The sequence below is a fragment of the Mytilus trossulus genome, chromosome 11, assembly GCF_036588685.1.
Source record: "Mytilus trossulus isolate FHL-02 chromosome 11, PNRI_Mtr1.1.1.hap1, whole genome shotgun sequence".
NCBI classification, from domain to species: domain Eukaryota; kingdom Metazoa; phylum Mollusca; class Bivalvia; order Mytilida; family Mytilidae; genus Mytilus; species Mytilus trossulus.
This window is the reverse complement of record NC_086383.1, coordinates 52,143,685-52,159,104: the sequence shown is the minus strand read 5'-3', so window position 1 is coordinate 52,159,104 and position 15,420 is coordinate 52,143,685. Positions and strand designations below refer to the sequence as shown.

At 33.4% G+C, this 15,420-nt stretch overlaps 1 protein-coding gene across 1 annotated transcript in view; it reads right to left on the bottom strand.

Annotated features, from left to right (window-relative positions):
* The window catches only part of LOC134690152 (uncharacterized), a 62,973-nt gene that overhangs the window by 33,889 nt on the left and 13,664 nt on the right, over window positions 1-15,420 (bottom strand). Inside the window, exons 7-9 of the mRNA XM_063550129.1 lie at window positions 13,701-13,772; window positions 2,061-2,082; window positions 1,291-1,602 (exon numbers count right to left, since the gene is read on the bottom strand). Coding sequence (XP_063406199.1) covers window positions 1,291-1,602; window positions 2,061-2,082; window positions 13,701-13,772 — 406 coding nt within the window. The remainder of the gene's footprint in view (window positions 1-1,290; window positions 1,603-2,060; window positions 2,083-13,700; window positions 13,773-15,420) is intronic.

Below are 15,420 nucleotides of genomic sequence, written 5' to 3'. Positions count from 1 at the left end.
ATTATTCTTTCATATATATTTAATGTACTTTAAATGTAGAGATGAGATGAGAACATCTTAATGTAATGTGAAAAATTATCCTTCTCTGTATAGATGAACCTGCTGATCTGGATTGTTAATGACCAGACTCAACCTAGCGACCAATTCCAATTTATTTATGTAAATACATATATAAGAAAATTTACAGTATGTTTGCGGAATAAAAATCGTTCATTAACAAAGAGTATATAAATAATAGACATATACAGAATTACAACACACATCATACATATAACACAGGCTTTATTCAGATGTTTACTTTTTTTACTTTTTCGAATTTATGGCATTTTTGCTTTGATAGATACATTGTACTATATTTGTTTTACTCATTGATATCAATATGCCGGCATTTAATAAGCAAGCTAGTCAAGCTGGCTACATTAATCTATAATTGTTTATTGTTTATATATTGTGACTTGGATGGAGAATTGGATCACTGGCACTCCTACCATATCTTTTTATTTATAGTCATTACATTAAGCTACAGACGTCATTGATGTTATAGTGTCCCACTTTCACTTCACATGCTGGACATCTCTTGTCATTCAAACTTTAAAAAAACAAATTATACCGTACTGTTAGCTATAATTTCTTTTTGACAGAACTTTTTTTTCATAATGGGGTGTTGTGGTTTTCAATCGTACCACATTCTCATTTTTGACAAGTTGATTCTCATTGTTCAGTACAGGTGGTCTTGTTTGTTAACATGCTAGTTCACAAGAAGCACAGGAAGACATGTCATCCTACCTTGACACATTATTCTTACTCCGAGATGATGAGTCTTTGCTCTTACTTCTTAATGCTTTCTGCTTATCAGAGAAGCAGCAAAAACAAATTTTGAAGTCTTTGATTTGATGAGGCCAGTGTTCGAACCTACTACCTTTCGCACTTGAGGTGAACAAGCTCCATGAGACCACAAAATCGGCCAAAATTTGAAACTGAGCTGCACAAAGTTAAAAAGCAGTAATCTAATTTTATTTAGCAATAGTGGAAAGTGGGTAGTGCTATACATTTTAAGCATTTTCCAATAGACATGGTGACTTAATAAATCTGAACTTGAAATTAGTCTTCATTTTTATTCAGGTTGAAACTTACAATGACTTACATCCATATGTGTTAATTAATTATATATATCAAAACAGCTCTGATCTTTAAAATGATATAATTTCTAATTCATACATGTAAACCTGTCTGAGAAAATGAAGTCATAGAGGTAAAACATCTTAAATTTTAATACCATATATGCCATACCTTCTAATTTATTCCAAATGCTATCACCAAATTCTGCTTTACATTTTATCACATGAATTTCTATTCCATTCGTGCTTGAAACATCTGCATTATTTCTTCCAAACAATCTTTTAAATAATGATGTGGGTCCACCATCTTTCTTTCCCTCTTTGAATAACCTGTTAACCAATGAAGTCTTACCCGCACCTTTCTTCCCAACTATTACTAAACGTATGTCTCTTTTTTTCTCAGATCCTGACTCGAGTAATTTGAGGTACAAAGGAACAGATCTTTTGTCAGCCATTAATTCTATTTCAGTTGGAACTTTATTATCTACAAAGATATGATAAAGAGCTATTTTCATTAATTAGAACATTATTCTTTTATTTATTTGAAATTATATGTTATCAATGTAGGAAACTATCAAACATTTCGTCTAAAGTAAAGTAAATATGCTCAAACGCTTATAAAGCAAGAATGTCGTGAGTTGAAATTTTTTGCTCCGTGCTTGCGGACTTACTGTGGATTTTAAACAGGGAACAAAAGGTAGAATGCCTACGACATCTATGATGCCTTATTGTTACAAAATCATAACCAAAGTTGAAGCGTCCCAATGATCAAATTAATATCTAAACAGGGGACGGTTCCGTAACGGTAATGAAATAAAATGTGTAACAAATAGACAGCTGTTAATCGTTACACAATAGTGTTTGACAACAATTTAGAACAATTTTAGTGAAATCATCTTTGTATCAATCGTTTCAAGTCTAATAATAAAATAAAGAACATACCTTTAATCCTTAGTACAGCAGTCTGTAAAATAAGTAGTAAATATTGTGAGTATATAAGAAAACTTGTAGAAATGTTAGATATACAATATAAAACCATAAAACATAGTCTGCATAACCAATTATGGAAAACAAATTGACTGTAATTGATTGAATTTTCGTGTTAAATGCTACTTTCTGTATAACTATAGGCTAATTCTTGCGTGCCAACTTTTATTAGGTGAGGAAGCCAAAGTACACAAAAAGAACAACATTAATTTGCCAAGAAAACTGACAGAAGTTTGACATCCACTAGATCAATGTAGATCATGACTAAGGGGACGGGGTCACATTATATCATAGACACTAACCAATAAGGGTATACAGTTTAAGTAGACCTCACAACCTCATTTTATAAAATACAAGCCAGTACGATGCTCATTTGCCTATATGTTGTGCAAACGACCATTTATCATTATTATAGTTTATTATCATAAAACCATGCAAGTACAAAGGTTACAGAGAAGTTAAAAAAATAATATGCATAATAACAAAAATAAAAATGCATTAAAAATGCGTAAAAAATTTCGGATGAGATAACATATAAAAGAATATATATATACTTATACAGTCAAATGTGAAAGCTAAAATTGTATAAAAAAATACTTTTTGTGTATAAGGCCACACCAATTAAGTTTCTTGTTCTACGTATTTTTGGACTCCAAAATTTGGGGCGAGCGAGCGATTTGAAAATTTTAATAAAAAAAAATTATTTTGCAAATTTTTGAGGCGAAGTCTGAAAAGTAAAGGCGAGCGATTATAAATTTTTTTTGTAAACATATAATAGTAGGTTTTGACAATATTAAAACTTGATTTGTCACTTGTACTTTGACATTTCTTTAATTTCTGAAGTATTTTTTCCATGTTCACCAAGAAATAATTAAATCTGGACTATTAGGTTGAGCCAAGGCTCCGTGTTGAAGGCCGTACTTTAACCTATAATGGTTTAATTTTTAAATTGTTATTTGGATGGAGAGTTGTCTCATTGGCACTCACACCACATCTTCCTATATCTATGTATATGTGACTGACATTGAGACAATTTTCCATCCAAGTCATAAACAGTTTTGGGGCAACCCCTTAATGTTATAAATATCCCTTTTACATGTTTTAGGAGGGATCAATATAAGTTATAATACATTTGGTTGTACGAAAGGGCCCATATTTTCTCAAAGAACTATACATCTATCTGGTATTAAATGGTCAACACATGTCCAAGAATTTTGTAATATTCCTGGACTTTAACCATGTTAACACATTTACTTTTACAAGTTTACTATTATTCAAAATAAGTGGACCACTATTGTAGCATGTTTAGAAAAATTTGTTTAAAATATGATGTAACTCTCCTCATTTTGAGTACAAAATTCTAAGTTTTCAAGGTTTTGTATAGAAGAACTATACACATCCTTGGTATTTCTATTTTCTTTTCTACATCAGTAAAATGACCTTTGTCTGAGGGTTGTTCTCAACCTGAAAATAACAAACACAGGTCAAAGTACGGTCTTTTACACAGGGCTTTGATACAGGCCAAACAGCAAGCTATAAAATACCCCAAAATTATTAGCGTACACAATTCGAACAGGAAAATCAACGATCTAATTTATATATCGAAACGGGAAAATACCAACAACATCAACAAACGATAACTGCTGAACGACAGGCCTCTGAATCAATCAACACAGGTGCATAAACATGCAGCAGTTATGGATAGTTTTGTTTCGCCAGCATACAATATCATTGCAGTTGAAGGCAAATCCTTCAGAAGTTCTTTGTACTTTATTCTAACAACAAACATTTTTTGATAGGGAATATAAGTAAGGGGAAAGAAACAAGTTTTTTGTTCTTTCCATGTATTTCCGCTGTTATAAATTTATATCGAAGCACTCCCACTTTGGATAAATAGGTTTCATGCTGAAACAAATATTCTCACAGATTTACAGTGTGGTGGGGTGCTTTTATGTTTTAAATTGTTATATACAGGTTAGACTGTGTTTTTAAAAACAAATGTTGATATCTTTTTATAATATTTACAAACAAAAAAACCGGTGCGGGAAATGGACATGATTACTTTTCCGGATGCGGGAAGCGGGAATATAAATTTAAAAAAAAAAAATCTGTTTTGAAAAAAAGAGGTGCGGGCGGGTCCGTCGAACATGGAATCAAATTGGTGTGGCCTAAGTATGATAAATAAATTATGCTTGTTAGGAAGGAGTAAGCTTAGTATTAATACATCATATAAAATTGCAGAGATTTCTTATTGTCTTTGGTTGTTTTGAAAATAAACAGTGTGTTAAATTTGATAATGTGTCTGAGTATTAGATTAAGGAAGATGTGGTGTTAGTGCCAATGAGACAACTGAGTATTAGCTCATTTGGAATAAATCTTCTTCTTTCATCTTTTTCAATGTTATGCAATCTCCATTTTTCTATTGGCAGTGAATGATTTGATGTTCGGAAATTACAAAGTTTATATAAATCTCGGCCCTTTATGATGTTGAAATAATTCTCAAATTCAAAATGTTCTTAAAGCGTCTATACATATTATACCCGCTATATGGAACAGTGTTTACTTTCACTGCTGGTAATCCATTGAATACCAGTATTTTCGATCTTGTAAAAGGTGTAAAAACTACAATTGATTAGTTAGGAAACAGGCGGACATTTGATATACTAATTAGGTTGTAAATTTATTTTTATAACTTTGACACTAATTAATAAAGATAATAAAGAACAGAGTATCAATGTCCTCTGTGTTGCACATATTTCATATTTCTAAAACTCTTTTTTTTTAAAGTCGATCGTCCACCATTATAGAATGTGTCTGAGATATTGCTGATTGATCCGGATTGTGCGCTAAACATTTTAGCAATGATCAGTTTGTGGTAAATCCACTATTTGCAGCTTCAATTGGATACAAATTTTTAAAAATACAGTTAAAATCAGACGCAGTGCCGACTATTTTTGACTTTTCTTCCCCCAAAAAGCTACATGACACAACACTGTCAGTGTCAGCAGAAGATAAAAGAGAAAGAATGTTCGGCAATCGGGAGCGGTCAGAAAGAGAAAAAGAATAGAGGTATTTTAATTTTTACATTATCTTTTTTAATTTTTCATTACTCGCAAAAAAATTCATTTTCAAACAATTTTTAATTTATAATGAAATTTGTGAAAGGGCAGTGGTGGATCAGGGGGGGGGGGGGGGGTTGACCCCCCTTTTTAGGCGATCAATGCATTTGAATGGGGACATATGGTTTGACCCTCCCCCTTTCGTCCTAGGTTGGGCACCCTGCCTCTTTTTAAAATGGCATGATCCACCCCTGTCAGAAGGGGTCATCTATTTATTTTTTTAAGGGTGGGTTTGGAAGTTGGTGGGGGCGTGTCCCTTGGATGAAGAATTTTGTTCAGGATTTTTTTTTCGTTTGTAACCCTGGACTGGTTTTTTTTTTTCATACATTGTCAGTCATCTTTGCAAAGTTGAGGTTCCTCATCCGGATTTTTTTGGATCTTTTTCTGTTCTTTCTTTTTAAAATTTTATCTGAGCCCCTCCCCTGGAATATCAATTGGTACAATGTACAATGTAGCTCCCTATGTCTGTTTTTAGCGTTGTGATATATCTTATCTCATTGTCAGTCAGGGGTACTACTTGTACAAGTGTATTTTATTTATTTGAAGAAGTAAAAAAAAAAATAAACATATAAGTAAATTTGTAGGATACTTATACAAGTGAATTTTATTTACTTGTATAGGTAAAAAAAATTGACTTAGTTATGTCCCTTGCAGCAATCAGATTTTTTTACTTGTATAGGTAAAAAAATCATCCTTTCTTCTTTTCTTGAATTCTGAAGATTTTTTTGCTCTAATAGAATTTTAAATTGTGTACCCTTTGCAGATGTCTTTACTAATCATTTAAGTGTAATTTCATGGACAATGAAAGTCCCATTTGGCTGTTATCTTCTTAACACTGCTCATTTACAAGCCCCAAAGGAGCAATTTTTGATTGCCTTGCGCAAATATACAAGATCTTTGCTCAATCAGTTTCTTTGATGAATTAATAAGATGAAACATTGAACTGTAATGAAAAAATTTCAGCAAACCTGGAAAAAATCATTAAAGCCATGATTTTACATCTCAAAATTTTTGTGGGATTGTAAGAAAAATTTACTTATACAAGTAAATTTTTCAGAAAATTAAGGGGAGATTATTGAAACATTATTTTTTACTTATATGTGTATATTTTTTTTCACTTCTTCAAGTAAATAAATTACACTTGTACAAGTTGGTCGGACACCATTATAGAACTTGTTTGAGATATTGCTCATATTAACCTATACATGCTATAGAAGAAGTTTTATTAAAATCTGGCAAGAATTGTACCTGTGAAACTGCTAAAATGACCAAAAAGGACAGACAGACGCCAGTATTTCCATGTCACCTGAAGCACATTGCGCAGGGGACACACATACCCGACTGAGTATCTAACAATTAAATATTTTGACACTTTTGAATAAGATATACAGTTTAAGACCTGGCAACATCATTTTATAAAAGACAAGTGAGTACAATGCCCATTTGCATTTATGTTGTAAAAGCTACCATTGTATCGTTATTTACCTGCTGACAAAAAAAGATCATTCAAAAAACGCTTTAACTATTTAAAATTAACAAAGGTATGCATACATTTTCCGCTATTTTCATTTATCCGCCTAAAAAGGCGAAAATAAACACCCTGCGAAAATAACCCGCTATATGGAACATAACAGTGTGAAGTTTCACTGCTAGTTAGGGTATCATCTACCTAACAGACTGCGTCAACTACCACTACTGGTTAATGGTATCATCTACCTAGCAGACTTTGTTTAGAAATTAGTACCACTACTGGTTATGGAATAATCTACCTAACAGACAGTGTTTAGTACCACTACTGGCAATGGTATCATCTTCTTAACAAACAGTGTTTAGTACCACTACTCGAAATGGTATCATCTACCTAACAGACTGTGTTCAGTACCATCACTGGTAAGGGTATCACATACCTAACATACAGTGTTTATTACCAATACTGGTAATGGTATCGTCTTCCTAACAGATCGTGTTTAGTACCACTGCTGGCAAGGGTATCATCTACCTAACAGACAGTGTTTAGTACCACTACTGGTAATGGTATCATCTACCTAACAGACTGTGTTTAGTACCAATACTGGTAATGGTATCGTCTTCCTAACAGATCGTGTTTAGTACCACTGCTGGCAAGGGTATCATCTACCTAACAGACAGTGTTTAGTACCACTACTGGTAATGGTATCATCTACCTAACAGACTGTGTTTAGTACCAATACTGGTAATGGTATCGTCTTCCTAACAGATCGTGTTTAGTACCACTGCTGGCAAGGGTATCATCTACCTAACAGACAGTGTTTAGTAACACTACTGGTAAGGGTATCATCTACCTAACAGACTGTGTTTAGTGCTACTGTTGGTAATGTGAGCATCTAACTGACAGACTGTATTTAGTGCCACTGCTGGTAATGATATCATCTACCTAACATACAGTGTTTAGTACCACTGCTGGCAAGGGTATCATCTACCTAACAGACTGTGTTTAGTACCACTGCTGGCAAGGGTATCATCTACCTAACAGACTGTGTTTAGTACAATTGCTGGTAAGGGTATCATCTACCTAACATACAGTGTTTAGTACCACTGCTGGCAAGGGTATCATCTACCTAACATACAGTGTTTAGTACCACTACTTGTAAGGGTATCATCTACCTAACAGACTGTGTTTAGTACCACTACTGGTAAGGGTATCATCTACCTAACAGACTGTGTTTAGTACCACTACTTGTAAGGGTATCATCTACCTAACAGACAGTGTTTAGTACCACTACTGGTAAGGGTATCATCTACCTAACAGACTGTGTTTAGTACCACTACTTGTAAGGGTATCATCTACCTAACAGACAGTGTTTAGTACCACTACTGGTAAGGGTATCATCTACCTAACAGACTGTGTTTAGTACAATTGCTGGTAAGGGTATCATCTACCTAACATACAGTGTTTAGTACCACTGCTGGCAAGGGTATCATCTACCTAACAGACTGTGTTTAGTACAATTGCTGGTAAGGGTATCATCTACCTAACATACAGTGTTTAGTACCACTGCTGGCAAGGGTATCATCTACCTAACATACAGTGTTTAGTACCACTACTTGTAAGGGTATCATCTACCTAACAGACTGTGTTTAGTACAATTGCTGGTAAGGGTATCATCTACCTAACATACAGTGTTTAGTACCACTGCTGGCAAGGGTATCATCTACCTAACATACAGTGTTTAGTACCACTACTTGTAAGGGTATCATCTACCTAACAGACTGTGTTTAGTACCACTACTGGTAAGGGTATCATCTACCTAACAGACTGTGTTTAGTACCACTACTTGTAAGGGTATCATCTACCTAACAGACTGTGTTTAGTACCACTACTGGTAAGGGTATCATCTACCTAACAGACTGTGTTTAGTACCACTACTGGTAAGGGTATCATCTACCTAACAGACAGTGTTTAGTACCACTACTTGTAAGGGTATCATCTACCTAACAGACTGTGTTTAGTACCACTACTGGTAAGGGTATCATCTACCTAACATACAGTGTTTAGTACCACTACTTGTAAGGGTATCATCTACCTAACAGACAGTGTTTAGTACCACTACTGGTAAGGGTATCATCTACCTAACAGACTGTGTTTAGTACCACTCCTGGTAAGGGTATCATCTACCTAACAGACAGTGCTTAGTGCCACTGCTGGTAATGGTATTATCTACCTAACATACAGTGTTTAGTACTACTGCTGGTAAAGGTATCATCTACCTAACAGACAGTGCTTAGTGCCACTGCTGGTAAAGGTATTATCTACCTAACATACAGTGTTTAGTACCACTACTGGTAAGGGTATCATCTATCTAACAAATAGTGTTTAGTATCACTGCTGGCAAGGGTATCATCTACCTAACATACTGTGTTTAGTACCACTACTGGTAAGGGTATCATCTACATAACAGACTATGTTTAGTACCACTACTGGTAAGGGTATCATCTACATAACAGACAGTGTTTAGTACCACTACGGAAAGGGTATCATCTACCTAACAGACTGTGTTTAGTACCACTACTGGTAAGGGTATCATCTACATAACAGACAGTGTTTAGTACCACTACGGAAAGGGTATCATCTACCTAACAGACTGTGTTTAGTACCACTACTGGTAAGGGTATCATCTACATAACAGACAGTGTTTAGTACCACTACTGGTAAGGGTATCATCTACCTAACAGACTGTGTTTAGTACTACTACTGGTAAGGGTATCATCTACCTAACATACAGTGTTTAGTACCACTACTGGTAAGGGTATCATCTACCTAACATACAGTGTTAAGTACCACTGTTGGTACGGGTATCATCTACCTAACATACTGTGTTTAGTATCACTGCTGGTAAGGCCCCCATCTTCTTGACAATATGAAGTACCAATGTAGGTAAGGGTATTATATACTGTATAGCGGGTTTTTTTCACGGGTGTAAAACATCTTGATCAAGGGGCAACCATGTATACGAACGGTTTTGGCGGATTCATAATTCTCCATTCAATATTTTGACTGAAAAGGTTGCAGTTAAAAATGTCAATCAAACAATTGACCATTGTCAATGATTGTTGTGATTTAATTGTTGTTTTTTTTGGTTTTATTCACTTTAATGACACCTTAGTTATTGATTATATCTTGATGCAGTTAATCAAAAGAATACCAGTATCTTCAATATTTGTCACAGGTGTACAAACTACAGTTGCTTAGTTTCGAAATTAAGCGGACCTTTGATGTACTAACTAGGTTGTAAAATTATTTAGAAATTTGGCACTAATTAACATGATTAATAAAGATATAAAAGAACAGAGTTCCTATGTCCCCCGCGTTGCACATACTTTACATTTTCAAGGGTCATATCTATGTTTAAAAAAGTCTATCGTCCACCCTTATAGAATTTGTCTGAGATATTGCTGATTGTAACTTAAAGTATAAGTTTGATAAATATCTGGCACTAACGAAGCCATTTTCCATAAATTTAATATTTCCAAATGGCATAACTCTTTTAAAAAAAGTCAATCATTAATAAATATTGCTGATATTAACCTATAGTATAAGTTTTATAAAAATCTGTCAAGAATTGTTCCCATGAGAATACTGACGAGGCCATCTACCATAAATTTAATATTTCCAAGAGGCATACACTCTTTATAAAAAGTCGATTGTCCACAATTATATAACTTTTCTGAGATAGTGTTGATATGTACCTATTGTATAAGTTTTATAAAAAAATCTGGCAAAAATTATACCCGGGAGAGCACTTAGGAGGCCATTTATCATGAATTTAATATTTCCAAGAGACATAACTCTTTTAAAAAAAGTTGATCGGACACCATTATAGAACTTGTCCGAGATACTACTGATATTAACCTATAGTATAAGTTTTTATTAAAATCTGGCAATAATGGTACCCGTAAGAGCGCTAACAAGGCCATTTTCAATAAATTTAATATTTCCATGGGGCATAACTCTTTTAAACAAGAGGCTCTCAAGAGCCTGAATCGCTCACCTTAATTCTTTTGGTTAAATCTCTCATCAATGATTATTTTGGCTTTTCAATTTATTTAAATGTTTTTTGGATCGTCCTATTTTCTTCAAAAGCCAAAAAAAATAATCATTTTCTCCTATGTTCTATTTTAGCCATAATAGCTATGTTTCTTGACATACAAGGAAATAAAATATAAAATTTATACTAAATACTCTGAAACTCATTTAGCCTAAGTTTGGCTGAAATTGATACAGCAGTTTCAAAGGAGAAGATTTTTTAAAGTAAGTCAACATGATGAACAAATTGCAAAAAAAGTCCTTAAAGGGCAATAACTCCTTAAGGGGTCAATTGACAATTTTGGTCAAATTGACTTAATTGAAGATCTTACTTTGCTGAACATCATTGCTGTTTACAGTTTATTTCTTTCTATAATTATATTCAAGATAATAAACAAAAACAGCAAAATTTCCTTAAAATTATCAATTCAGGGGCAGCAACCCAACAACAGGTTGTCTGATTCATCTGAAAATTTCAGGGCAGATAGATCTTGACCTGATAAACTATATAACCCCAGGTCAGATTTGCTCTAAATGCTTTGGTTTTTGAGTTATAAGCCAAAAACTGCATTTGACCCCTATGTTCTATTTTTAGCCATGGCGACCATGTTTGTTGATAGATCATAACTTCGGATACAATTTACAAACTAGATACCCTAAGGAACATTCAGTTAAAGTTTGGGAGTATTTGGCCCAGTAGTTTCAGAGGAGAAGAATTTTGTAAAAGATTTTTAAGATTTACGAAAAATGGTTAAAAATTGACTATAAAGAGCAATAACTCCTAAAGGGGTCAACTGACCATTTCTGTCATTTGAATTATTTGTAAATCTTACTTTGCTGAACATTATTGCTGTTTACAGTTTATCTCTATCTATAATAATATTCAAGATAATAACCAAAAACAGCAAAATTTCCTTAAAATTATCAATTCAGGGGCAGCAACCCAACAACAGGTTGTCTGATTCATCTGAAAATTTAAGGGCAGATAGATCTTGACCTGATAAACTATATAACCCCAGGCCAGATTTGCTCTAAATGCTTTGGTTTTTGATTTATAAGCCAAAAACTGCATTTGACCCCTATGTTATATTTTTAGCAATGGCGACCATGTTTGTTGATAGATCATAACTTCGGATACAATTTACAAACAAGATACCATAAGGAACATTCAGTTAAAGTTTGAAAGTATTTTGCCCAGTAGTTTCAGAGGAGAAGATTTTTGTAAAAGATTACTAAGATTTACGAAAAATGGTTAAAAATTGACTATAAAGGGCAATAACTCCTAAAGAAGTCAACTGACCATTTCCGTCATGTTGACTTATTTGTAAATCTTACTTTGCTGAACATTATTCCTGTTTACAGTTTATCTCTATCGATAATAATATTCAAGATAATAACCAAAAACAGCAAAATTTCCTTAAAATTACCAATTCAGGGGCAGCAACCCAACCACGGGTTGTCTGATTCATCTGAAAATTTCAGGGCAGATAGATCTTGACCTGATAAACAATATTAACCCATGTCAGATTTGCTCTAAATGCTTTGGTTTTTGAGTTATAAGCCAAAAACTGCATTTGACCCTATGTTCTATTTTTAGCAATGGCGACCATGTTTGTTGATAGATCAAAACTTCGGATACAATTTATAAATTAGATACCCTAAGGAACATTCAGTTAAAGTTTGAAAGTATTTGGCCCAGTAGTTTCAGAGAAGATTCTTGAAATAGTTTACGACGACAGACGACGGACGACAGACGACAGATGACGACGGACGCCAAGTGATGGCATAAAAATAGTCGATCGGATATCATTATATAACTTGTCTGAGATATTGCTGACATTAACCTATAGTATAAATTTTATAACAAATATGGCAATATTGGTACCAGGAAGAGGGCTTACAAGGCCATTCTCAATAAATTTAATATTTCCAAGAAACATAACTCTTTTCAAAAAAGTTGATTGGACACCATTATAGAACTTGTCCGAGATACTACATATATTTAAAAAAAGTCGATCGGACATCATTATATAACTTTTTCTGAAATATTGCTGATGTTAACCTATAGTATAAGTTTTATAAAAATCTGGCAAGAATTGTACCTGTGAAAGTGCTAACAAGACCAAACGGACGGACAGACGCCTGGTATTTCCATGGTCCCAGCAAAACATTACGCAGGTGACAAAAATACCCAACAGAGTATCTACCAATTAACTAGACATCACTGAGATGGGAGCCATCTCTGTAGGCCCCACTGTGAATAATGTGTGGTAAAAAATTGTATTTTTACCATTGGACATGGGGTTGTCAACTGAAACCAAAGTTTTTGACCTTGACCTTTGACCTAGGAAGTTGTACATACATTATGACACACCCTCTGGTGTTGGTTAATATACATTTCAAGTATAAACTTTGAAATCAATCCGGTTCTCTAGATATAGAGCAGACACAATTTGTTACAGACGGACGGACAGACTGATCACTATAGGGGGTCTGCCATTTGGCGGGGCCTAATTTAATTGTTTGACACAAGAAATATAATCAAAAAGGGTATACAGTTTAATTAAGCTTCACAACCTCATTTCAAAAAAATACAAGTGAGTACAATGCCCTTTTGCATTTATGTTGTTAAAACGACCATATATAGTTATTGACCTGCTGACCAGAAAAAAAAGATCGTTCAAAAAACTCTTTTAACTATTTGAAATTAACAAGCATATGCATACATTGTTTGCTAATTTCATTTATCTGCCAAAAATAAACGAAAATAAACACCCTGCGAAAATAACCCGCTATCTGGAACCCAACAGTGTTTAGTTTTACTGCTGGTAAGTGTATCCTCTACCTAACAGACTGTGTTTTGTACCTGATTTGTTCTAAGTGTAAGCATATGTAATTCAAAAGTATATGTACCTGTAAGTATTCCATCACTTCTTTATACTGCCCATTTTTTCCTGCTGCTGCTAGATCGTATGGAGTCTTACCCTGAAATATAGACAAATCTTTATATTGCCTTCATCTGTTAATTACAAAGAAGACTTTTGTAACACATATCATACAATAAACAAGACCAGTAGCAGCTGAGTGGTGTGTTATTTTCTTTTTACAGGTGCTAACCATATTATTTTCAATTATAAAATATAAGTCATGAACATTCTGAATATTTTTATAACTTTTTCTGTAGCCTTTATTGTTATTTTACAGATTTCATAGTTTTTAGTGTTATCACTGACATCGTATAAATAAGGAAATACATAAATTATAGCACAGTTGAGAGTTTTTTCTGCAACTATTCCAACTATATAGCTTTTAAAAACAAGAATTTGAAGAAATTTGCAGTCTTGAGGAGGCTGCGGTGTCTTCCTCCATATTGGATTTTGAAAAAAAACGGACAACAAACAGTTGAGATCTTTAATAAAATGTGCAAATTTCGAAAGTTGTATGTAATTTATGTGTAAGACTTTTCATGTTAATATAGAGAATAATGTGATTTATCATATTTACTGCTATATTTTACAACAAAACAGATTTATTATTTTTTTTAAACTTTGCCATATAAGGGGAGATAACTTCGATATAAGGAGAGATAACTTAGATAAAGTAACTTTTACAATAGAATATTTTTTTAACAATTTAATTTTAAATATATTATGAACTTGTACGTCTGACGTATTAAATTTGTAACCTGGTACCTTTTGTTGGCTATTATTTATTTGTTTCTCTCTCCTATATTTTCTCCAATATTTTTGTATTGTAGTCCTGTCAAGTAATGTTGTCAGTTCAATGTTGTAATTAACATCGCCATTAAAGTGGGAGGTTTGGCATGCCACAAAATCAGGTTCAACCCACCATTTTTATTATAAAATGCCCTGTAACAAGTCAGGGAAATTGCCATTGTTATATTATAGTTCGTTTCTGTGTGTGTTACATTTTAAGGTTGTGTTTCTATTGTGTCATTGTTCTCCTCTTATATTTGATGCGTTATATTTGATGCGTTTCCTCCAGTTTTAGTTTGTCACCCGGATTTGTTTTTTTCTCTATCGATTGATGAATTTCAAACAGCGGTATACTACTGTTGCCTTTATTTAATGTATTGCTTAAGGATGTCTGCTTGTCATGTTTTGGATTTTCGTAAAATTTTCGGAATCCCCTGGTTTAAACCATTTGAATACCTTAAAATATTTGGCCCATGAACCCCATTTTTCTTTTTATAAATCTTTTACGTGTATAATTATAAGTCATTTGTAAAAGTCTTATAAAATATTATTTATTTTTTAATAGTATTTGAGATCTTTAACTGGTCAATGATAAAGCTATGAAAAATCAAGAGAAAACATTTTCCCGCTAAAATTACAATGGCTAATATCTCGAAAACAAGCACATTGACCCCTAAATTTTTTTTGCTGTTTGCATTCCTCAATTTATTCCCTATCAATACATACTAGTTTTATGAAAAGTTATTTATTTTGAAACTGAGCAGCGAACATCCTTAAGACTATTTTGATACGATCTAATAATTTTGTTATCATTGTCACGACAACAGATTGGTGTATGGGTCTTTTGACAGATTGTTTGTTTACAGTTTGTTTAATAACAACAAGTACCATATTCAGGATATTGCCAGGTCTAATTT